This window comes from Macrosteles quadrilineatus, unplaced genomic scaffold (genome assembly GCF_028750875.1).
Source record: "Macrosteles quadrilineatus isolate MER2022 unplaced genomic scaffold, UCM_ALF_1.0 Scaffold_5__1_contigs__length_97177068, whole genome shotgun sequence".
NCBI classification, from domain to species: Eukaryota; Metazoa; Arthropoda; class Insecta; order Hemiptera; family Cicadellidae; genus Macrosteles; species Macrosteles quadrilineatus.
In genome coordinates, this window is record NW_026542598.1 from 89,958,949 (window position 1) to 89,985,687 (window position 26,739).

A 26,739-nucleotide genomic window follows, 5' to 3' on the forward strand; every position below is an offset into this window, starting at 1 on the left:
TATCTTATGTAAACGTTAAGATATATATGTTCAACAGTCCAGATAGATGATTACGAAACGGTTTAGGTTTTAAATAACAAACATTTTCTTTTAAAGTAATAAAAATGCTGTCTCATAAACCCCTCTACTGTTTATAAGTATTTTTGATGGCTGTCATATATTTTATTTTTCATCAAATAACTTTCATACTAGTGTACCTGTTGCTCGAATTCGAGCAATTGCGAAGCATTTACAGGCGACTCAAAGATTATGTAAATACTCACGATATACACAACAGTTAGATATAATCAAAATCTTTTGTAAATATCTTATCTTTTTCCAAAAAGTTGATCTTGTTTTTTTAGTGTTTTTAGTGTAAAAAAAACATTATTTCTATTTCTTTTACTTGGTTACGTTCTATGACTTTTTCTATGTTTCCATTGTTTGCAAATCGGTTATTTAAATGATTGCTCAAGAAATGTAGCACAGTGTTAATTCGGTTTTATTTTTAGCCTATATCAAATTGTCCAAGATTTCTCGCTCTTTTACATTGTAATAATTACACCAACCCAAGTTTCGTCTACAGATGCAATTTGCCAAAGAATATCACCTACGTACAATCTCCAAGATGTGGTAAAAAAGGCAGAAACCAACCCATACAATAGATATAAGTTAACTCCATAAGAAATAATTTTAAAAGTTACAGTGATATTAGGATTTTCCACTGATTTGGTAATAGAACATTATATTGCAAAACATGACACGATGCAGAAGAAAATCCAATTTAAAATCAGAAAAACCCATTGCAAATACTGTACTTCATTTTGACAAATTCAATAAATCACAATTTAAATATAACAGCTGTTTCATTAAAAAGTAGTGTAGAATTATGCATATGGTAAACAAATTTGAAGAGGCAACTTTAAAGGCTTCTGGGGCAGAGCCCCAAGGGAATTTACCTCGTTCCTCTTTTGATGGCTCATCTATAGACCAAGACCTTTCTTTAGAGACCCCTACCAAGTTTCTACGCCCAGCCGTTCTCTCAAATTAGCTGGGACAAAAACCCATTTTTTTCTCCAAAAGAATAACATGGGATGGAAATTCAAAGGCCACTGGGGCAGAGCCCCAAGGGAATTTACCACGTTTCTCTTTTGATGGCTCATCTACAGACCAAGACCTTTCTTTAGACACCTCTACCGAGTTTCTACGCCCAGCCGTTCTCTCAATTTAGCTATGACAAAGAAAAACAGTTTCAAATTAATATATAGATTTATACACTGATTGTTATTATTTTTTATCATATATTAATAGGCAAGCATGTTTCTCTAAAACCTTTTTTCTCAGCTTGTGTTACAGTTGTTTTACAGGGAAAATCTACGCATACCGTTAGAAAGATATATTCCTGTAGATGTGCAGAATCTCTTTATAAATTAAGATAGGCTCAAAAATAACCACAAAAAATTAGTTTAAAATAATTAACATAGGCCATATGGGTTGCCATGCTGGTGACAAAAATAACAACGAAATATAAACAGTAAATGAAAACAAATAAATGAAATTCCAATCACATGTCTTATTTACAGTGTGGGGTGAAAATAGATAAGTATGTACGTTACATATAATATTTGATTGAGTTTTCGTCCACTTGACGACCTCTAGTTCTAAATTAAACTGAAACAAGTAATTTATTAAAGTATATTTAGAGGAATTTTTAGCCACTGACCAGTGACCATACTAATCTCCGGAAGTGAAGAATTTTGAAAAAACCATTTAGGCTACATTGATTTTAAACTCAGTTCCTTGTTTTGATACAGTGAAATTAACTTGAATAAGAGCAAAAAATTAACAAAAATATATTGAACTGACATCAAACCTATTTTTGTGGTCATTTTTGGGTTCATTTGAAAATCGTATATTTTTTTAATATTAATACTTCAAAATTTATATTTTAAAACTAAATCAGTCCAGTGCAAATTAATGAATTATTTCAAAACCCATAAACACATTATCATGAGTATTGTTCAAGAGGTCCAATATTAGAAACACCAATCTTGTTGAGTTGAGGGTTTTAAATATAACTTGACTGCAGCGTAAATTGAGTAAATATTTACCGTAACCAGTCGACCAAACTAAACTTACAGCTCTAGGAAATAAGAGCGCCTTTGGTTGGAGTCAGTTTCTATTGAAAGTTGAAAGAAGCCATATTTTCTACATTATCTTTGAAGATAAAAATAGGAAAATACCCAACATGTGCCATTTAAGAATTCTACGTTATTAATGACAGTAGGGCCTATGGCATATTTAATCTAAATTTAAATATTTTAATAGAGTGGGTTTTGATAAACTTTAATTTTTAATTGGAAACAGACTTTTAATTTTTTTAATGTTGTTCTTATATTTTTGATCCTGTATTTTTTGCAATGTTAACCATTCAAATATCAAACCATATTGAAATTGCTTTTTTTCTGTAAATAAAAATTGTACCTATATTGAGGCTCAGTACAATCTTATAGATTATACCAGCGGTTCCCGAACTTTTTGGTCTGGTTACCCACTACCACATTAGAATTTTTATCTCGACTAACTTATAAAATAATATGATTAGGGTATAATTATTTATTATTATAAATTTATTAATATAATCAATGCGTATTGAGAAACACACAATAGATGGAAACCGCGAGGACGACCTTATTCAGTCCGAAACATTATTGTTTGAAAATGTTTAAATGTCTTAGAACTGAAGTTTAGGCCTACTATTTATAAGAGACTTTATCTGGATTGAGTGTTGACAACTACTTGGGCATTTTCCACACACAGCCTATTTCTGTATTTAATTTTTATAGAGGATGCCCTCTCACACAAATATGTATTAAACAACTCAACTTGCTCTTTTCAATACTGAATTGATACAATTTATTTTTATTGGTGCTCTTCTCCGTGTGTTTTAAGTATTTACAGTATTATACAATAAAAAAAAAACATTGTAACATATAACAACATGTAAGGCACCAAGCATGTTAAGGACCTGGGCAGACAACAAGACCACAATCAAATTATTACAACTCCTATGTAAATACAGTAGGACCTCAATATCTCGAATCTGAAGGGGTTATGATAAAAATTCGAGTTATCAAGTTTTTCAAGTTAGTGAGGTTCGAGTTATGAAGGTTCCATATGAAAAAGTTCGAGATACTGAGGTGTTGGGGTCTGACAGTGATGTTACGTCATGGCCTTTATAACTCGACTTATACATGTTAAACCTTAATAATCGAACTCAAACTGTATTTATACGTAACTTACTGAAGAGTAACTTTGGAAGCAAAATAAAACAATTTGAATGCACATAAAGTACTGTATTTATTATTTGGCAATAAGTTTGATAAAGTACATAAAAAACATGTTAAATGACAAAAAAAATAGTTTAATTACTGTACAAAACAATAATACAGTATATATCATCCATACACGGAACTACATTTACTGTGTATAATGTTTGATTAAAGCAAACGTTAGTCAACCTCTTTATATGTACTGTAAAAACAAGCTAGGTACTGTAACAACAAATATACTGAATAGGTACAATACTGTACATACAAAAAGTATGTAGACTGTAGAGAGTAATATTTAAAGGGAAAATTCTGGTGTGATTAAAATAATAAACAAAATGCATCGTAATGTAGTTAAGTACTGAATCTACTTTGGCAAAACGGGTAAACTGCACTGACTACAGTCACAGTGCCTAGCCAAACAGACACGGGAAGCAAACACAGGAAGTTTGATTTTCACGTCTCGACAGGAATCACAACTGACTTGCACTGTTATGGCAAAACTTCGAATTATTGAGGCACATTCATGCGAACTTCGACTTATAAAGGTAAACTTCGAGTTACTGAGGCTCGATGACGGGAAAATTCGAGTTATAGAGGTAGAATGTTACTGTTCAAAAGTTGTTAAAATTCGACTTATTGAGGTTAAATATTTAGAAACTTCGACTTATAAAGGTACTTTTAACATTATGATTAATGTGGATTTCAAGGGGATTTAAAAAAATCGAGATATTGAGGAATTCGAGATATTGAGGTTCGAGTAATTGAGGTTCTACTGTACTCCTATCTAAATCTGAAACGACATCAAAATTAGAATTATTTATTCGTAAAACATTTCATTTGAATCTTCAAATCATGCTGATAAGACCAGGTTACAGTATACATAAGTCAAAACAATCAATTTTTCACTGTTTATTTATACTTTTAGGCGAATTTTCAAACAATCAAACTAAAGTTATATGTCATGTTTTGACTGACAGCAGCACTGCATCCTGGGCGTCAGTGACTTGACATGCGAACAGCATTAAACATTCAGTAGTATTGACTGTATGATTAGCCTGTGTGACCCTTCTGGCATACAAATAATCTACTCAGTGCCGGAGTTGATAAGACTTAATGATGAATACACCTTGTGTAGTAGGCTTATCTATATATTTAAAATATAAATTTAACGCATCCTTGTTAATGTTAATAAATTATAAAAATAATATAAAAAAGTAGGCCTAGCTAAATAGGGAGTGGTTTTGGTATGGTATGAACCTAGTTTAGGTTTTTGACACAAACCCACGTCCCCTTTTCCACCCTTGATTTAAGTTGGAGAATCCACACCTGATACAAGTGCGATTTAAGTTACAGGTGAAACTATTTCTTGCCACAGTAAATTTTATGATGTTAACTCAATTTTCCACATATTTTCTTATGCCTTGCTCTCGACTTACCTTAGCAAACTGCCTTTTAGGTTTGTCATCTTAAAGGGTCAGATGAAGACAGCTTAAAAATTACATTTTCTTACTGTAGGGCTACAAGTAGAGTGTATTTTTGTTTACTTTTAACCTTGTTATTTCACCTACTAAAAACAATCTTTACAAAAAAAGAAGACTTATTGTAGGTAGTGTATTAGATTTACAACAAAAGGTTAAACCAAACATTGTAAAACTTAAAATAAGAGAAAAAACATTACCCAACATCATAACAAATATATGTAACCATTTAAGAAACACATTGGGTTTCGGATATCACAGAATGAGAAGTCTACTTATAAAATCAAAACTCAATATCCCAATGTGAATGTTTCTAACGACAATGTGACCTTGGAATCACTGCATTAGACCATTCTACATAAACATACACCTTTTTACTAATGTTGACCTCATTTTCCAAACCCTACAGTACTTCCAAAACCAAAATACAATGTTTTAATGTGCACGTTCTACAGACGATAAAACAACTACACTCTTTGACAACAATGTCACTGCGGAATCACTACTTCCCCTTTCTCCAAGGTTGCTCATGAGTTGAACACGTTTTCGCAGTATCCGAAGTTATGTTGTAAAATCTACAGAATGAAAACGACTATGGTCTCACTGCATTAGTTTCTTCTGCAAGAACGTATTTATTTGGTCAATGTTCACCTTATTTTACCCATAGAGAAGTAGGATACAGAGGAAACACTCAATGGTACACTTAAGTGGGGTCTAGGGCAAAGTCCAACACCACCCCCCCACCCTCATGTACTGTACTACAACGCTCATGATGGAGGAAGACCCTGTGCGACAGGAATTTCCGCACATTACCTGTCCCTCATACTCTTCCTTGTTGGCCACAAATACAGCTCGTGACATCTAAGCTGGCACTTGGCTGATCGTTACTAATAGCTAGTTCAAAAACATTATGTCCCGTAAAGTACATAATACAAGGGGAGTCAACCAATACAAGGGCAGCGGAAAAGTTTCCAGTACGGTCTTTTCCCTACCTCCACCCTCCTCTCGCCAACACTGCCCGCGCTAGGCCAAGTGCCAGCTTAGATGTGACGAGCTGTATATTTCTGACTATATTTGAGCTGGGAGCGCACAGTTGACCCAAAAGTGTGCTTCATCTCTACCTTACTTCTCTGTGTTGAACCACATTTAATTGCGGTATCTGACAATTATTTCTACAGCAAGTCAAAGCCAGTACTCACCACAGTCCGATGACTCGTCAGTGCCGTCAGGACAGTCAGGCATACCGTCACAGTGCCACCTCTCCGGCACACACTGGCCACTCCCACACTGGAACATCTCCGGTCCACATGTCACCTCTGAAACAAAACGAGTGTTTGAGTTGTTGACAAACAGTGAGCTAAGGTCTTAGAAATATTCAATGTCCAGTATTGGCTAGTCCCAAAACTATAACCTCAAAATCTGTCTGTGTGATCCAATGGTGCTGTCAGAGTGTTACGTGTCGATCAAATGAACCATTCTACTATTCATAACACACTACATGTATAGAACGGTGTTGATCATGGTAACATTTTAAAACTAAATAACTATGGTTGATTTTCCTAACCCTCCCTGGATGTGATGGATATCAGCTTGTAGCATTTTTATCAATTCTCTACACAACCTGGTTAGTCTAAAGTAACTAGCAGGTTTGCGCTACTATGGAGCCACTTTCCTACACTTGCAAATTGTAGGGACCTTGTAACTGGGACGTGCACCCTTCCGATGCTAAACAAACTAGCTGTTACCCACAAGTTTCACCCTGTTTGACTTTATAAGTATAAAACTATTGATTGGTTAGGTTAAACTGAAATAAACAAAACTGAATAAATAATAACACCTGATATTAATAAGGTAATAAATTGAAAGGATAACAAAGTATAATAATTTAAGCTGAGGTATTTTTAACATTAGGTAATGGAAAGTTCCCTTTAGAAAGGAATTACAACCTTAAAGTGCAATTTATGAAATAATGGATAGTTTTGCGCAAGGTTTCTCGTCATGACAAACATTTTAAGTATATGGTTTATGGGGGTGTAGTTTTCTCGTTCATGGGTGCTTTGGGATTTATGGATAACTTTTTGTATGTAAATGATTTTCTCAAACATCTAAATTAAGTAAACATTCCATTTGTGTGAACCAGACGTCCCATTGACGTAGGCTGTTTGTTTGTTCAACTAAAAACTATTGTTTTTTAGATTTTTGTCCAAGAAGTAACACAGCTACTTTTATTTTTGTTTTATTCACCCTGTTGCCTACAGTTTTAATTTGTTATTTATCTGTTTTTTTTATTTTTTATTATTGGTTTTAATGAGCATCAGATTCCTTTACTTGGACTAATGGTTTTAAAAAATCTCTGAATCTGTTTCAATTTGTAAATACTAATGGTTGGGAGTGAGCTGGTCTATCGGTAGAGCACGGGGCTTCAGTGCCCTAGGTCCCAGGTTAAAATCCTGACAGTCACCAATGTATTTTAGCTATATACGCTACAACCCTCTATAAACTAGCCTGAATATGTGTAAAACAGCTCCAGGCTAAAACTAGCTAGGGTCTTGGATGTAGGCTAAAGGTGGGACATTGAAAAAAATAATAAAAAAGGTAGGTTAACAAACTGAAACCCCAGCAAAACAAGTTCAAAATAAATAATTAATACCATTGAAAAAGTACAATAATATTGACAACAGTAGACCACAACAATTTTTAATTTGCTACATTTTCCACCAAGGGTTCAAAGACAGATGGGTGTTTTGTAACAGACTGTAATTTACAAGCCAAAACCAAGTGGACTACAATTGGTCAATTGAATGTGATTCCACTTCCCGCTGGGGACCCCTCCTAGGGTCAGCAATAATGTGTTTTAATCTATATAATCCTTTCTTCACTTTTTTAAATATTAATTTTGCAAAACAAAGCATCAAAAAAAAATTTTACTTAAGATAATAAAAATACATAAAATAAAAAAAATTAAAATAATACAGATAATCAATACTAGGTGATACTAATGACATAATTGCTCTTTCAGATAGGTTAATATAATCCTTAGAGTAATAGAGTAAGGCAAAAGGCCTTACTAAACTTTAACTACGACCAAATTAGCGATCATTATCTTAGCTAAGACAAGACAAAGTTAATCAACTTGTTTACTTGGAAGATCTCGGCCACAGAAAGTGGAAGGACAAGTTTTTGTGGTGTAAACCTGGGCTCATTGGATGTAAACGATACCACGTCACTAATACCACGACTATACCAACACACAAACACACTGATACTGACTTGTGTTTGTTACACAGTAAAATCTTAGAATATAAAATGCTAACAGTGAAAAAATCTAATGAGGGGTTATACCAAATTTAAAAAAAATATTCACTTAAAATAAATTTTAGACTAGTATTTTCTAGATTTGGTAAAAAACTAAATAATGATCGTAAACTTTGGTGTGTATCTACTCCTCACAACATAAATCTCACTAATTAATGTTAACGAACAATAAAGCCCTGAGGTTACAGAGCCTGTGCGGGAAATAAACATTTTTAGTAATTGAAGCAACTCGTGGTTGGGAAGTCCAGCCCGTCACCATTACCACTGCAGTTTTATTACAAAATTATAGTGATTTAGTCTTCAGGTATTAAAAATGTAGTAGGGTACTTGTATTTTTGATCAAATTTTAAACTAGATTTTTATCCTAGGAGAATAAAATGTTGTGCCTTGGTGATCGATAATATTTTGTAATATTATTAGGTACTCATTTAACAAATATGTTTTTAGATATGATGAGGATGAGGCATATTTAATATTTATTTATTTCCCTCGGTAAAACCAATTTTACAAATTTGTGTACATCAATAATAATTTATAATATTAATTCAATAATATTTACTAATTCAAACTGTGCCAACACTTTATACCGAATAGCAAAAATATTTCGGCAATTAGAATCAGACTTAACAGCTAATTAACAAATTAAAACAACAAAGCTTATCAAAAATTACTATTTCTACCTGTACCACAATGAAAGAAAAATACAAAATCAATTAGAGGTGAAACCTAAATGACAAATAGTTATACATTTCCATCACAAACAATTTGTTATTTTTTTTAACTGCTTCTAAATGATTTCCTAACAACATTTGTGAGAGAGCTAAGAACGTGAGGAGCAAGAGAACAAATATTGGACAGAATGTCAAAGATAACCTTATCAGGTCAGTCTTTCAATCACAGCAATGAACAGCCTTGAAGTTATCTGTCGTCTGCTCACCACACACTTTCCTGGATGGTCAATGTACTATCAACCAGTTGATAAAAATGTAACACAAAGTATAATTTAGGTCATACGTCAATTTAGGAAATGATTTAATATGCAACTAGAAAAATTAAATTTAAAAACATTATGAGGCCATTTATTTAAAGATTTAGTCCCAAGATCAGCTCAGGGGCAAGAAAATATGGATTTTAATGATTAAATGTTGTGTTCGAGTTTTTTATCAGGTACTTACTTAAAAGCTTATAAGTTAGAATGGGCTAACACTATCAGTTGTGGTTCAAATACAATGAATTTGCTGTTTTATTTTTTTATTTTTGAGTTCTTCTTGTTAACCCTCCAAGTGTCCATAGTTTAGGCCTTAATGTCCACCTATTTTTGGCGCATTTGCAAGGTTTTATTAAAACGGATCTGAGAAGCTTAAAACGATGTTAATTCTAATGTTCTATATACCATTTTGTTTGGAAAATCATGGGCTTCAATATTATATATAAAACATAAGGAACATTTTTTCAAAAAAAAAAAATTTTTAGGTAAAAAAAATATAATTTCAAAAATTTTCAAAAAAAAAATAAGTTCGCGCTCAATGAAATTGTATAAATTATAGGCCTATAAATATTTGAAAATAGCCACTTTGTTCTAAATTTTATGAGGATTACAAATATATAATAATATAAGGAAGTATATTTGCAAATAAATAAGTTATGGGCAAAAAACTGATTTCAGTACATAGCGTTTAGCTAAGAATGCATAGCCTAACCATAGCTAGGAATCTGGCTGATAATTTACATCAATATCACTACCTACTTCTTCAGGATCATCAACCAGCACTTCAAAACCACTTAAATCTTCTTATAATGCACCACGTATATCACTACTTTTGATTTTTAACACTAAAGGCCAAGTCACACCGAGCTCGCTCCCGCGGCGGGAGCGAACTTTTAAAAATCCCTCACCATGTTATCAAATGTGCCAAGTCACACCGCACTACCGCGCGCCCGCGGGCGTGCGGTAGTGTCCGCCACGTCCGCCTGCTCAGCGATTTTTTGAGAGTACCGCGGCGGGAGTTTTATCTAGCGCATGCGCAAAGGGGCATCTCGAATGGCCAAGCTATTTAAAGTTTAAAAGTAATACAGTTTAATACAGTTTGAAATGAAATTTAACATGTTTCTTTTGTTTTATAATATATGTTGTTTTGTATTATCTTCGAAATATGTTCATCACTGGAAAAAATCACTTTTGTTTACCATGCAATAATAATGTTTACGGCGAAAATTTAAGGTTTCCCATCATATCTTTTATATTGCCGACGTAAACAATGTTTTATTATTTCATCAACTGTTTTAATTTGCAACAACCAAAACTGTACAATCAATGTAAACTTGAACTTTCAATAGAAGGCGTAGCAAAAAAATTACATTGGTTTAAAAATTGTCTTATGTTTTTATTTAAAATTAAAAAGTATTTGTAGTGTAGCGAAAAATAATGTTCAAAATATTGAAAAAGGCTAATTTACCCTCAACCATATTTAATATGCTTGCACTTCGAACACAAGGTCAAAATTGAATTCAAAAACTAATTACAGTTCCCTTTTAAAGTACACTAACAAATAAATAAACATTCAATTGCTTCTTATACACTTAACTACTTAAGAAAACCTGCAAATTTACATGGCATATTAAAAAGGTAAAGATGTTTCTTATGTTAAACGAATTGTAATGAAATCATCTAAAAAACTCCCGCCGCGGGCGCGAACTTTTGGTGTGACATGGCTCGAGGAAAAACATCCGCGAGCGGTACTCCCGCGGCGGGAGCGGCGGATGTCGGTGTGACATGGCCTTAAAACAATGATAAACGTAATAAAACACATCAGTCATCGGTCCGGGGGAACCTAGCTGTTTACAAATACACGCACGTCAGCTGTCTGCTACAATATTTTCGGAACTAAAATGAATAGCGCTTAGAGACAGACCTCTGCAGAAAGCTTAGAATATTACGGAAAGAACGATACCTAACTCGATCCAGTTCAATCCGATTCAGTCAGTTATAGAGCCTTCGCCGTAAACGATGTCTGCTTGTCGAAAAATCGGCAAGTAACACTATACAAAGTGTGGTGCTTGCCGAATTTTCGTCAAGTAACACTGGGAGGGTTAAAAGTGTTGACATTTCTGAGTTCCAAATATGGATTAAGGGGATTTTACAATGAAGGGATTTACTTTATGTCCAACAAATGAAATGGATGGGATAAACAGGTGTTAACGAATTGCGTTTAGGTTTTTAAGCCAATGGAATTATATAAAATATATTCCAAACATACAATTTACCAGTAATTTGTGGTCGGTTTGGTTTTCAAATAAGTTCCTAGGCCTTGAATGTATAAATATACAGACAGCGCATGTTTTAAATAAAAACCATGCATTGAAATTAGGTATGACATACTAATAGCGTATTTTAGCGTAGCATAGCGCAGCGCAGCACACGGCTGAGGAACAAACTATTTTGTTTTTCTCACTCAGAGCGAATTTGTGCGCATTCAACTGCAGACATGCCGTCCGACTGCATTCCCGGCCAGTGAGTGTAGTGCTTAGTGTACACACCGTGTGTTGTGTTGTGAGCAAAGAACACGGAATTGCTAATCTCGTAATTGTTTACCAGGACTCTGATCTGGCAAACCAAAGACAAAAGAGGACAGTGTTTCCTAAGGATTGGAAATTAGTGGTGATCACCATGTTTGTTCCCGCCTTTACAAACCTCATGCACACTGACTGATCAAAAACTGCCACCTAAAGGTACTTTCAACAGGACTAATACGAGCCGTCTTCAACAGAGCCATCCTCTATACTGGATGTACCTTATTCGTCTACAAAATATAATGTGCTACGCTACGCTCTCTGTGTATTGGACTACGCTGCGCTCAGCTACGCTACACTGTCAGTGTGTTTCTACACTCAGGCTAGAAAAGTTTGAGACTGGACCCCAACGATTAAATGTAAAGACTAGATTAAGCTAAGCCTCGGGTTTTGGAAATTGACCTTGGTAAGGAGTCAGTACCTTAAGTTTATTCTGTATGCATCTTTAACTCATCATCGCTCCGAAAAATGTGCGACATTGCAGTTTTGGCATTGTATTCTACTCTACTAACATAAATTCAGCACATAAGTTATTTGAAATAGTTTTTTAACAACCCCCTAATATTTACCGGAGAACTTGTATAAGCGGAAAGTTGTGTAAAGCGAGAGAACACCTAATTTATTTTACAGATCGTAATACAAATTTTCCAACTTCAGCTTAAAATCACAGCAAGATCAGAGAAGTAGATGAAAAAAAAAATATGTTGATCTTGATTCAGTAAAATTATTTTTACGACATGTTGACATCAACCACAGGCTAATCATCAAAACCATAAAAATATTTAAGGCCTACTCCAAACTATTCAATTTCCTGAAAACTCCTCCAAATGTAGGCTTCCAGGTAACCTTGAGAACAGTTAAAATCTTGTTTTTGTGAAAACAGGATACAGGACCCAACATTGTTTGTGTATTTATCAATAACAAAGCTACTCTATCTTATCACTCGTTCAACATTTAAACTTCTCTATATTTATGCCTTGGGCTACAAAACCTCATGTGTACTGGCATCCTAGTACTAGTAGTCCCTATATTTCGATCAACTTGAAATTGTGTTATATTATGTAGATCTTTCAAAATCCTCAAGGATGTAGGTAAACCTCTGTTTTGAGAAGGACCTGGCTTTAAGAAAAAGATCTATGTCAAGACAAAGAGTCCTGTTGATGTAAAACCGGGTAATTTACCTGACAAACTTTGGAGTACGTTCAGCCGGTTTTAGCGAATTTCTCATATAGGGAATAAGCTATTACCGTAGTACTCATGGTAAGACCTGGACCCGGGACCGATTTATTTTTTTGTTTTGAGGTCCCTAGAGACTAAAAACACCATCCGTTCAAATTCATATGCATATATATATATGTCCGTTAGCGCGATAACTCAAGATAATGATCCGATTTTGATGAAATTTGGTACAAACGTGTAAACCTACATTTATTTGAACGAGTTCGTGAACCAGCATGATCGGACTATGGGAACGGGGGTTTATGGGGGGTTTTATGGGGTAAAAATAGGTTTTTCCCATTTTTGACCCTAAAAACACATAATTTTACAAATTTCTTTTCAAACCATGTCGTAGAGCATAAAAAAAAAACAAATAATTTTGTATATTGAAGCGTTATTGTGCGCCTAATGGTTACGGAGAAAATTCCAAAAAACTGTACCGTAAATTTAAAATCCCCATGTTATTCTTATGGAGAATAAGTCAACTGTTGTAGTTTGCTTGTTTATGAACATATTTTGATCGAGTTTGGAAAATACATCCATTTCTTACTAAACTACCTATAATCGTAAAAAAAACGCCTTTTTACCCTCCCTGTTGCAGCAAACCTAAGTACTTGTTAAACTAATTCTTTTTAAATAGGGAATAAATATGATATTTTTAAGGGGGCATTTTAGTGTAAATCCTATCAGGCTAATGGAAATTCGCTTAGTCTGCAGGTTTGCTGCGGCGGGGGGTATTTGTATACAAGCTAAGGACAATACGCCTGTTAGATGTGGTATCAAATATACTTTAGTGTTTACTAGAAATCTAGAGAGGTAGAGTAAGCTTAAACGATTAGAATAATTACGAGAGCATTCAATGCTAGAATCAAAGAATAACTTAGTAGGTACCCTACCCTGTTTGGATAGAGGAAACTTATTATTGGGTTTCCAGTCTTGATGACTTTAGTTTTTGCATTACAGATTTGAATACTTTAATTGGTTAAAAGTTAAATACTACATGCCAAAGTGCATTCTGCTACATGCTAAGTTTATGCTAACGGTATTTATGTTTATTACCATGTTTATTCTTTCTAGTTTATAAAAAACAAAGAACTAAGCTTTTAAGCTAAGGAGGGTTGTGGGTCAATAAGAACTAACCTAACCGCAGCAGTAGTGTGAGTGAGTCTTCGTGAAATGAAAATACCCTATAACTTATGGCCTAAAATTAAATTAGCCTATTCAATAAATACCTGTACAATACTGTAACGTAAGTTAGGCTACAATCAATAATTACATTGTTTAAAAAGTATCTTATACTTATACCGGTATTGGATCACTTGTTCTCCGCAAGACAGTACCTGAGCATTAAATCGGTAAGCATTTTTAATTATTGTAAAATGGTTAAGTTATACCTACCGTAAATAAATAAATTAATCGGACCAAACTGAAATAAGTTGGGTTGTAGAGTACGTAACTTATGATTGATGATTTCAGCTGAGGAAGTAAATTGATCTTGTGCAGGCAAAAATTTTAATATAGGCCAAGTTAGCCTAACTTACTAAAATCTAAGCAGCACATTCTTTGCAGCATAAACTTAGATGCAGCAATGCATATATGCTTTAGTGTGATCTAGAGCTAATTTATTGATCAGAGTTGGTTTTTTAACAACTCAAGAGTCCAGAAAAAAATCCATGTATAGATAAATATATCCAAGGGTCACCATGAAAACTAGTTTTAAACGTTTAAAATGCAATAAAAGTTAGTAACTTGTGATGAATATGAAAACGTTAAAATAACAATTTAAACTGTAACTTTAGTAGCCTAGTAAACCTACCTTCAATTATCGGCTTCCTTTCATTACACAAAACAAAACAAACATTCAGTAAAACAAATGCAGTTCCGATGCCCACTAAAAAGTGTGGACTGGTCATTATTAAAATTTTATTGACAAACTAAGAGTTTCGTAATATGAAAAAATACATCTCTGTCCCACATTAAAAAATACGTACTAAAAATTACACCTCTTCAACATTATTCATTTATGTTTTATCCGCACAACAGAAAGAAACAGACATCCGAGCGACGACAGTCAGTTCAGTGCTCCTGCTCTGCTCCAGCAGCCAGCAACAACAAAAGTCAGCCTTCTTTTCTTTCTCTCTGACTGACTGCAACTAGTTGGTTGCCTGGACTGGAGTGGAAAACGGACGATGTGGTCACCAATCAAGACAAAGAAATCTTATTATGAAAAAGAATGCACTAGATGAGTGGCGTGAAGCTGGCTCGCCCATTCCAGCACACTTTTTTAAATGCGTACAATAAAGTGTGATAAAAGCACTAAAAGTGTGCTTTTTATAACGTGGGTTTTTAAAGTGTGCTGTTCTAATAGTAATGAGATAATCAATTGTATTTCGGTGGGCCAGAATCACGGCCGGCCCACCCATTTCAGCTACAGATCTTTAAAACTTGCCAACAAAACTGTGCTGAAACTGTGCTCACAGGAACCATTAATAAAAAAAGTGTGCCGCCATCGTTAGTAAACAAATAACCACTACTTAGTAATTAAGGGTGATAAAATGAAAAAGCCCACCATTTCAGCTAAAGATCTATAAAACGTGCTAAAAAAAACTGAGCTGAAAGTGTACTCACAAGAACTATATTAGTAAAAAAGGGTGCCGGTGCCACTCCCGTTAGTAAACAAATAATCCCTAATTGGTAAGGGTAATCAAATGATCCAGCCCGCTCTTTTCAGCTAGAGATCTATAAACCATGCAAAAAACTGTGCTGAAAGTGTGCTCACGGGAATCATTAATAAAAAAATATGCAACCCTGTTTAAACAAATAACTTGTTATTAAGACGTTTCATCAGTGCCGGATTTAGGATACTTGCGGCTCTAGGCCAAATTACTTGAGTGGCCCTCCCCCTGTGGTGGAAATTCCTTGCAATCGCGGAAGTAATCGTGATGAATATCTCCTATGAATTAAGGGGACATCATCCTCGACACTCGCAACCACGGAGAAATCGTGATCATAACCCGTTAGCTGTGACCTTAAGGACATCACCACTGTCACCCGCGACCGCAGTAAAATCGTGAACATCTTCCGCGGGCCGCAATCACGGGGATGCAATCATCATCAACACTCGTGACTGTGGCAAAATCGTAAACATCTCCCGCGAAGCAGCAATCACGGGAAAATCATCATTGACATTTGCGATCGCGGCAAAGTCGTGTTAAAAACATCTCCCGTGGACTGCGATCATGAGGACATCATCTAGTCACTCGCGGCCGTGCCCAAATCGTAAACATCCCCCACGGGGAGCCATGACGGGGACATCCTCATTGACACCTTTAGCCGCGGCGAAATCGTTAACATCTCCCGTGACTCACGCTGTTTTAATCACGGGGACATCATCGTCGACACTCGTGACAGTGGCTAATTCTTGAATGTCTCCTTTCCTTTTAAAACTATAGATAAATCATACTCCCTTGTGTTGCTTAGTCTATGATAAAACATACTGTCTTTGTCTTGTCCATGACAAAACTAAGAAACGAAGTACTGAAGGGAGTATGTTTAATCTATGGTACTGTATTGTTTAGAGATTTACCATGTTAGAAATCGAGCATGTTTATAATCAATGTTATCAATATGTCAGTTAACTGGTCATTGAACTTATAATAATAATTGAGGAAGAAAATTATACGCTTATTGAATCAGTAATAATGATTTATTTTATGCTCTGCTCCTTTGACGATTAAAGTGGCTTTCATATTCATTATCCGCTTTCGTAAAATGTGCATGAGGTGGCTAAATACAATGAATACTGATTAAATATTTGAAAACAAATTTTTAGATATGTAGTAGATTTGAAAGTCAACTCAAGAATCCTTGGTAGGTAATGTATACATATTACGTATAGTTGCATTTTTTTAAATAGTTAATGTATGGTTATAAAATCACAGATTTTACTTATGCAGGAAATTGCTTTTCGTATAGTACAGACTTCGCCGGTTTTCCAAGCTCAGATGTGTTCTTATTTTGTTTCCTGATCATATGGTAGTACTTTTCCTATTACGTGAGAATGATTTGTAAACTAATGAAATGAAGCTAAAGCAGAAGCTTTTGGAGGTGGGCAACTGTCAACAATGGTGTGTCATGGTCTCGTTACAGCCGTACGGATGTGTTTTTTGAGATATTACAAGGTAAATTTGCTTTAAATCTATCATATAATCTGTTTATTACTCATTTATATCCATAAAATAACAGGATGTTTGGTTATAATAGCATTTTCAGTACGGTACCACAAATGTTCCATCAGTTTCAGACTGCAATCTCCATTTTTACTCTCTACTATGTCTATCCTTCATGAGATTACGCATTACACAATAATCCGAACTTTCCCAAATATATACTCTTACCCGGTTTGTTTAGTGCTGAGTTTCTTGATAATGTTTACATAGAAATATTTTATGAAGTACAACTACGCATAAAAAATATAACGTAAGTGCATAATGAGTCGAGGATGACCTAGTACTGATGTTAGCCTTCAGAACCTCCGGTAGTATTTAGTTCTTCCATTATTATCAAGGCCTCACAGATAAGAATAGCATATTATATAGCCCATAATAGCAAATGTTTTAAACATGCATAGGCTATTGATTGCATTTCCTAATATTTTTATGTCCTAAATATACTAAACCATATGTTGAGCAAAAAGTTTGTGTAAACAAAGATTCATAAAATTATTGGAGAAAATTTGTTGAATCCATCCTTAGGTCTAGGCTTATCATGGTTAATCCATTAATGGAATATTTTTCACAATTTACATGACATTTTACTAGTTTGCTATTAGCTAAGTTAAGGGCTACAGATCCTTTAATTATGATCTACCAGTTTAAATGAGACTTGCAATTTATGCTACGGTACCTATTTCATGATCCCCCCTTTTCCTATAAGTTAACTTAGTTTATGTATTAACCCAAACTAAGTCTTATATGTCATTTTGTGAATATATTTGAGTTTAAAGTACCGCACTGGTAGTTTAATACTGGTAGCTGAAGATGGTTCAAAACAAGAACCGAACCTAGTTGCCTAAATCAGCAACAAAGGATTACTATATGCAGGTATTGTAAACCATTTTAAGTATAATACAGTAATCCGGAGGCTAAACAACTATTTTTAAAATGAAACTGGTAGCTAAGCCTAAAGAGAACTATATTTATGTGAAGTGTCATAACCGTTCTACCTGCTATTGTTCATGCTCTATTTTGGGTGCCTTTTGTGGCATTTTTACTGTTTTGGCGAGTGAATTATCAAAACCATTGTCTTGTTACAACTTAGGTTACACCTAGAGAATAATATTCATATCTGTGCAGAGGACGTTTAACCCTTTGAGTGCCAAAAAGTGCCGACGTCCGGCCGACCGGACGTTTTTAGAACGAGCCAAAAGTGCCAACGTCCGGCTGACCGGACGTTTCGTAATGATCGAACAGTTGTCATAACAACCGAATGGATACTCGGATTCTTTTAACCCATATATTAACATTGAGTCGAAAGTTACTAGATGCGATACATCGATTTTTGTTGGCCGAAATATCGAAAATTCAATTTTTACGAAATTTTAACCTAAAAATCGCCAGATCGCGCTCGGCATTTTTAGCGTGACCTTCGGGAAAAATCATCGGCATTTTTTGAGCGTTACTTTTATTTCTCGCCTGGCACTCTAAGGGTTAAAAATAATAAGTAAATAACATACGAGAGGGGAGAAAACGATCAGATTTTCGTTTTTCAGTAACAACCTCAACTATGTAGCAGCTAATGAAAGGGACAACGAGGTGAAATAACTTAGCATAAATGTCATAACTTAAATGACTGGTTTTACTCTTGGCTGCACCAAGCTTCTCTTCCCCGTCCACAATACTTTTTAGGTGTGCTTAGCCAGGCAATAGGCCTAATTCAAAACGCTGACAACATTTGTAAAATCCCATGAAAATAACACATCTATGATAGTAAAAATAACTAGTCCTACTATTTAGGTGGTATTGAAATTAATAATTACATCTGACCTTTATTCATTCAACAGTTCATTAGGCCTCCCTTGACCGCGGGTACAGTAAAGGATAAGTAATAAGTTATTAGGAAACGATAATAACGGTACTATAGGTAGTGTCCCTAGTTAAAAAAAATTCAATTTTAATATGAGTTATCAATTTAAAATGTAATGAAGGGAAAATCTGTAACTTATTTACTCAAAATAGAATCGCTGGCCATATCAGAGCCGCTTTTTTAAATGGGCCTCAAGACGGTTTAAGTTTGTCGGGGTACAAGAATAAGAAAAATTCCCCCACAAGGTAGACAGGTGGACAAAGGCTGCAATTACCTCTCAGGCCAATAGCGCATCACATACATACTGCGAGCTTGGGCGGTATGACAATTCAACTCAAATTTGCTGTTGTAATAAGTAAAGCTTTTGAAAAAGGAAAACAGCTATTTTTAATTTTAGGTACTTGGTTTTATATTGCAACGTTTATCACCTCTTCAAATTGTTAGGTGTACACGTATATTTATCACTATTTAATTTTGAGCTGCAACAATATAAATAGGCCTACTATGGCTCGATTTAAAGTGGCGTGTAACGGATTGAGTGTCTTTGGAGGTTATTGGAGAGATGATGCAAGTTGAATAGAAAGGGTAATTTATATATCTAAATTGTAGTTCCGTTGTCTCAAATAGTAATAAAATATCAATCAAGCACTGTAAATAGCTTCTGGATTAAAAAGTGATAAATTTTTACTATGTTTATTAACTTTTTACCCCTTTTTAAAATATTAACAAGGACTTTGCCCTAATCTATTTGCAATTAATGTGATAGTAGTTAATCAACATTAAAATTAATCGTGAGTTATGTTATCATTAATTTGTTTTGCAAACAAGTAAGATTCTGCTGAGAATAATTATTAATCCACAAAGTTACTGCTAAAAATATACTTTTAGCATTGTATAAATTAATTTTCTATGTCATTAATATGTCATCAGGAGAGTTTAAAACTAGACCCATTTCTCATCATATCTTTACCATTTGTTTTTCTAATAAAGTTAGGTTAAGTTTATAATTTTTGATTTAAATCATAATTGTTTACAAGGTTGGAAAGACTTGTAGGTTGGTAGCTTGTAGCATTGGTATTTTTAAAATTTAGAATTTTGATTAGGTTTTTTTATTGTATTTATCAAATATTTTCTTAAGCCTATTCCAGTTGTCTGATATCAATAGGCAATGCTTATCTACAATCTACTTCAAGGTGTGACTCATACATGAGTCACACTTCTGTGCCTGTCACTCAATGTCTTTGTCATATCAAACTTTAGACTGCACTGTCTCAGATCACACAAAAACTTCTCGGGTCAGTTATGAAAAATTCATAAGGAAAATCAATGTTGTTATCTGTGGTAACTTATTGTTGATATCTAAGTATAACCCGACATTAATCTTTTAAGACATTAATACTTTAATACAGATAACAAACATTGAAAAGTAATAGAACAAACATTGAAAAGTAATAGCCTAGTCCTAGTCAATTTAATAAAATTTTCATTAAGATGCTTTGTAGACTGGTTGTGAAAATACTTTTTTAAACTTTAAGAGGTACACTGGGATTGATCTTTAAAAAGTTGTACCAGTTTATATTTAATGCAGAAATTGTTATCAATGTATTTAATAAAAACTATAGGCTAGTGTACAAAAATCATTAAATTGCTAAATTGCATTAAATTGTTGGCTAGGCCTAACATTAAATTTTCAAAATTGTATCCTCAACACAGTATCACTACCTACCATCAGTATCAGTCAAATTGTATCACTACCTACCATTTTTACTTTCTCCCCCCTATACCATAGTAGCCTATCTGGAGAAAGTATTGTTTTTGTCAAAATTGTTTAGTTTGAGTTTAGAGTGGATGTATCTGTTTTGGGTCCCCCTGCACCCAAAAAAGTGGTTTTCGAAGTGATGTCCGTGTGTGTGTCTGTATGTGTACAGAGCTACAAACTACACCTGTAGTCTGATTTTGATTAAATTTGGTATGTAGGTACCAATCCATGATATCTCCAGGTATTTTTTCATTTTTTTTAAATTATGTTTATTTAATTTTCCCATAAAAACCCATGAAAGAACAGAAAAATCGAATTTTCTCAATAATGGCCTGAGCGATTATGATAAACAATTTTTATGTTGTAGCCCTTTAAATTCTGAACAAAACTGTATAACTCCCATTTCTGTAAAAATTACGGTTCAAAAGTTATTGTAAATTATGTTATTTCCCCTTAAAAAAACCTCATAAAATAAGAGAAAATCGTACTTTTGAAAGAAACCAGTTTTGATTAAAATTTGTATGTGATAATCCTTATAATTCCAAACAACATAGTGTCAACCCCCATTGCTGTAAAAGTTATGGTTCAAAAGTTATAGTAACTTGTGTTATTTTCCCATTATTTAAAATACCCCCGCCGCAGCAAACCTGCAGACTAAGCGAATTTCAACTTGTCTGATTACATTTTTACTAAAATATTTCCATAAATAAAACATAAGTTATATATTTCCAATTTAAATAACATTAGATTTAACAAGTGCTTAGGTTTGCTGCTACGGGGAAGGTAAAAAGTGTTTTTTGACAATATGTCAATAGTATAGGATGAAATAAATAAATTTGCCAAATTTTATCAACATTATATCCATAAACAAGTAAATTACAACAGTTTCTTTTTCTCCATAAGAATAACATGAGAATTTTAAATTACCTTTTTTTTTAATTTTCTCCGTGACCGTTAGGCATACAACAGCGCTTCAATATACTAAATTATTTCTTTTTTTAAGCTCTACAAAATGGTTTGGAAAGAAATTGCTAAATTTTAAGTTTTTAGGGTCAAAAATGGGAAAAACCTATTTTTACCCCATAAAACCCCCCATAAACCCCTGTTCCCATGGTCCGATCATGCTGGTTCGCGAACTCGTTCGAATAAACGTAGGTTTACACTTTTGTACCAAATTTCATCAAAATCGGATCATTTTTGCTCGAGTTATCGCGCTAACGGACACATATATAAATATATATATATATAAATATATATATATATATATATGAATTTGAACGGATGGTGTTTTTGGCCTCTGGGGACCTCAAAACGAAAAAGTAAATCGGTCCCGGGTCTAGGTCTTACCATGAGACCTACGGTAATAGCTTATTCCCTATATGGGAAATTCGCTAAAACCGAAAAATGTATTTAAGAAAAAAAAAACTAGGTACTCGATTTGAAATTCTTTTGTTATGGTCCTTATAATTCTAAACAAAATAGTGCATCCCTTCATTCCTGTTAAAATTACTCTTCAAAAGTTAATGAAACTTTTGTGATATTACCTATTAAATATCATAGTTACCCTCATCGCTTACCCATAATAAAGGTTGTTGAATGTTGACAAGCTAATGGGAGAAAGTATATGTCGGATTGCTGATACCGTTTATTGATATTATGAGTAGTGAAGTGTGATAGTTTGTGTTAAGTAAGTTATGTTGGCTTACATGAATATGTTAATGTACTGATTGAATATAAATGTTGCCTATTATCTTGAAACACAATCTGGGTCATAAATACAACGTGATTTCCTGAATAGTTGAGTGATAAGACTGACTAACAATTTTTATGTTAGGCTACATACAAAGAATATTAGTAGTATTATATCACATCTGCTTATTTTAGTGAAAACATGGTTGTCTATACTGCAGGAACATATAGCCTACTAAATATGTTAAAAAATCCACTTTTGTTAAAACCTGAAATACTATTGCAAAATTACTAATAGACTTTTAAATTTATAAAGTAGACTATACATTTTTACATGTAGGCCTATAGGTTTTTAGCACAGTAAAATGTTTTGAGCATGTGATTGTTTATTGAAATTGTATTAGGATTTAGGAGTTCTAATTGTTTGAGTTGTTTTAAGCAGAATCGCTTAAGCAATATATGCTCAAATTATCCTGTTCAGCAACGTTTGCCACAAATAATGTTTAATTATTATTTATTCGATGAAAGATACAAATAAATAGCAATGTCAGGCAGACATAAATTCCTGGACTGTAAAACTCTACTTATGCTACCAGTAGGTTTTTTAGCTGTTTCCCAAAACCTTAAGGACCCAACCTTAAACCCCTGCTTTAGGCTACTTCGTCAGCAAAAACTTACAATAGAAGTAGGGTCCTTCCTTCCAGATGATGCCACTGGAGTATAAAGATCTCCCCCGTGTTTAGTAGGCCTACAGTATCTATGACATTGACCAACTGATGAAATATCCTTTAGATGATTCACCGCCGACATTGTTGTTCTGTTAATGAATATTGAAGGCAATGTTAAAAGGTTTTGCGCTGGGAAGACTTCTCCACATGAATGGGGTGGTGGTGTTAAGGATACGTACATCCCTTTTTCAGACCCTAAAGACTTCAGCATGGAAGTAGCCACTCCAGATTCCAATAACATCAAAATTCATGTTTCTGGCCCCTGGACTATATTATTACGACAATAATAGGCTTTTTACATACCTCCGTCAAATAGTCCAACGATTAATATTGCTCATCACCCGTCCAATAACATGTTGTGACTTAAACCATAGTAGACTGAAGCTAACATTTCCCAATCGAGAAGAGGTTACAGCGTCCCATTGATACAAGTAATTGTGTGAGTCGGTGGCTCACTCGGTAGCGTCACAGACTTTGGGCCCCAGACAGCAATGTCGTGGGTTCGGATCCTGGTCACTACCGAAAACATTTTATCAGTACAGTTCACCTTTGTACTCTACCTACTGGCTCACCCCTTGCTTTGCTGGATACGTTCCACACACAGATCTGTAGTCTATGTGGACGGGCAAATGCAAGGTTAAAAGAGGCCGCCAACCTCTTAAGTGTTTTAAGAGAGGAGTTTGATCTCCGATATAGCCGACCAACAAGAATTAGGTGGATTTTCAGCGCTTTTCGTTAAAAGTATTTAGGTCTCTTTCGAATATAAAATGTATCTAGCTTTGAAATAAGTAAAATGTTAAAAATATTATGATGACAATTGGGTACTAGGTGATAAGCATCTTCGAAATTGGGTAGCCTACTTTCGTATTATACGGGGACCACCCTTAAACAGCGCGCTGCACCGGTTAGGTTAGGTCATCATACATTTTTTATGACTCATCTAGTATCGTTCGATTCATAACAAAACGAGGAAAAATCCTACAAAACTATTTATTTCAACCCAACCTAACCTAACCACCGCAGCAAGCTCAAAAAAGTGGCCTCTGTTTAATTCAAAAGTACCCAAAATTTATTAGAATATTTTTGTTGATCCAATTATAATTGATGTATGTAAGGGCTCAAACAGCTAGCCAGTGTCCAAGTTAGTTCATGTCTCAGCTTAATTGTGTTAATGTGTGTTGTGTTTTCGTTATTTTAAATTAATAAAATTTTGAAATTCCCTGATAGGCCTAGACTATTCATGACTAACAGTAAATTTAGCACTATTTGTATAAAACTTATTGATAACCGTTTGTAATTTTCACAGAATGCCAATCCAGGCACCGCAGTGGACAGAGTTCCTGTCCTGTCCAGTTTGTTGTAATGAGTTTGACGCAACTCTACGCAGCCCAGTCAGCCTCGCATGCGCACACACCGTCTGCAAGACCTGCCTTGTCAATTTGCACCGCAAACAATGTCCGTTCGACCAGGTGAGTGTACTGTTTGTTACAACAAGCTCGGTTTAAATGTCATATCTGCAACCGAGGTTATCAGCTGACTCAGAATCACGTCAATTTATAGTTTGTAGGCGGGTAGGTTATAGGTGGCCTATAGTTTGTAGTTTGTAGGTTTATACTTCATGTAGCCTAGGTTTATACTGTTTTCTGGACTTCTGAGTCCCTGTTTCAATTTACACCCCACCTTGCTTTAGGGTTTCCAGTAGGGATGGACGGGTCTCGAAATTTCGGGAAATTTTCTGGAAATTTTAAATCTTGTTCTACAAGACGAGATTCTATTTTGGTAGAGAATTTTTTGAGTCGAGATTTAAAAAAAAACTTTGCGAAGGCGTTTTTATTTAATTATTATTTCTTTACATGGAAATATTGCTTCAACTGTTTTATAATTTTTTTTTTTTGACATAGCAAATGATGAGAAGTTTTGTTAGTGTAAGCAGTGTGAGACATGTTTTACTACTGTAAACATAGCCAAAATAAGTCACTCCAAAATCATTCAAAAAATAACACAAGACTTAAAAACTGTTACTTGGTACTTAACTAGTAATACTGTTGTAAAGACTTATAAATTTGATATTTTTCAAAGTTGAATTATATACTAACTGATATCTCCATGTTTCCTATGCCGAAGAGTTATTTTTAATAAGTTAGGCCTTATTAATACTTTTTTTAATACTGTTTTTTTTTTTATTAATGTTTTTTAATAAAAGATTTTAAATATTTTTGTCTATTATTATTATTTTTGTATTTAACCAGTCCGTCATAAATCAGTAGGTATTTAAAAATGTTTGAAAAATCAGGTTAAAATGTGGAACGTGCATTTCCTGTTATGTATGAAAAGGGAAATCCCGTCTCGAACTAAAAATCCAATCTCGTCCATCCCTAGTTTCCAGTACCTATTTGAATTGAATCGGATCTACCTACAGAGCTACACAAACCAAATATAATTCTTTAAAGTAGTTTGGGACATTAGATTGATGGTTTTAAAAATAATTCAGAAAAGCAATACTAAAAAAAATACATATATAAAATATAACAAAGACAACTCCTACATTAAAATTGACGTACAGAGCTTGTTAAAGCTTGCCCTATAAATTGTAGGTGATCAACTTAAGTACACACAATATACTAGGGTAAGGACTATTTTACTTTATGACCCACCGTCACATCCTAGGATGCTAGGTCATCGACTCTAAATAGTTTCAAACATAACTTCATACTAGGCCTAGTGGGCTGTGGCATTTCTTGAATAAAATTCATTGGCGATTGGTAGTATTTGAACCCAGGACCTTGTGTGGACCGAAGCCTAGCGCTCTCACCAAAACAAGCTTGTGCTTAGGGTAGAGACTACCAAACAACAAACATCAATAATATCAATTCATTTGGCGGACTTTGACTAGTAACCTTGTATTTAAACTCTACTTGCTTATCAACAAAGTATTGTTTATTGTTTGTAGACGGCTATTACAACGGAGCTGGAAAAGCTGCCGGTGAATACAGCCCTACTGCAGCTAGTGAGCCCCGCCGACCCTCCGACTGTACCTCCGCAGCCCCCGCCTCTACATTTGGCCCAGGACGACTCTCACGCCTACCTACAGGCCAAGACATGCATAGAGGAGCTGGCTCTCTACCTCAAGCCCTTCTCCTCCGGTCAGACAAACTAAAATACGAGGCTTTAGTTTTTAGCATGTCATCTTGAATGTTGTTAATACTCTAAGAACGGAATGAACATTAATACTTTTGTTCAACTCCACCTAGTAGGCCTAAATGAAACCAAATCATTAGATATAATGCTAGGGCTATTTCAAAGTCGAGGACAATAAGCATAAGCCTCTACTGAAAGTAAAAGCCATAAATGAAATTTCTTTTACAACTTGATACAAAGTTAGCCGTGTGTGCTAGATTTGCCTCTGAAGCAATGATGGTAAATCCATCTGTTCCTTTCCCAACCCCAGCTTTACTTCAGGATTTACTAGCAATAATAAAATTGGCTACGGTAAAAGAGCACAATCTATTTTCAGGCTCTTTGGTTTTTCTCCGAAAAGTCTTTTGGGTTACCTACCGGTAAAAATGTTTGGGATGATTCAAACGTCT

At 34.4% G+C, this 26,739-nt stretch overlaps 2 protein-coding genes across 2 annotated transcripts in view; one reads left to right on the plus strand and one right to left on the minus strand.

Annotated features, from left to right (window-relative positions):
* The window catches only part of LOC128995783 (low-density lipoprotein receptor-related protein 1-like), a 110,635-nt gene extending 95,687 nt beyond the window's left edge, over positions 1–14,948 (minus strand). The window contains exons 1-2 of the mRNA XM_054420800.1: positions 14,709–14,948; positions 5,989–6,105 (exon numbers count right to left, since the gene is read on the minus strand). Of these exons, the coding sequence (XP_054276775.1) occupies positions 5,989–6,105; positions 14,709–14,805 (214 nt within the window). The 5' untranslated portion in view covers positions 14,806–14,948. The remainder of the gene's footprint in view (positions 1–5,988; positions 6,106–14,708) is intronic.
* Positions 14,949–16,978: 2,030 nt separating this feature from the next.
* LOC128993913 (roquin-1-like) overlaps positions 16,979–26,739 on the plus strand; it is a 39,111-nt gene continuing 29,350 nt past the window's right edge. Inside the window, exons 1-3 of the mRNA XM_054418017.1 lie at positions 16,979–17,073; positions 24,459–24,621; positions 26,103–26,295. Of these exons, the coding sequence (XP_054273992.1) occupies positions 24,460–24,621; positions 26,103–26,295 (355 nt within the window). The 5' untranslated portion in view covers positions 16,979–17,073; position 24,459. The remainder of the gene's footprint in view (positions 17,074–24,458; positions 24,622–26,102; positions 26,296–26,739) is intronic.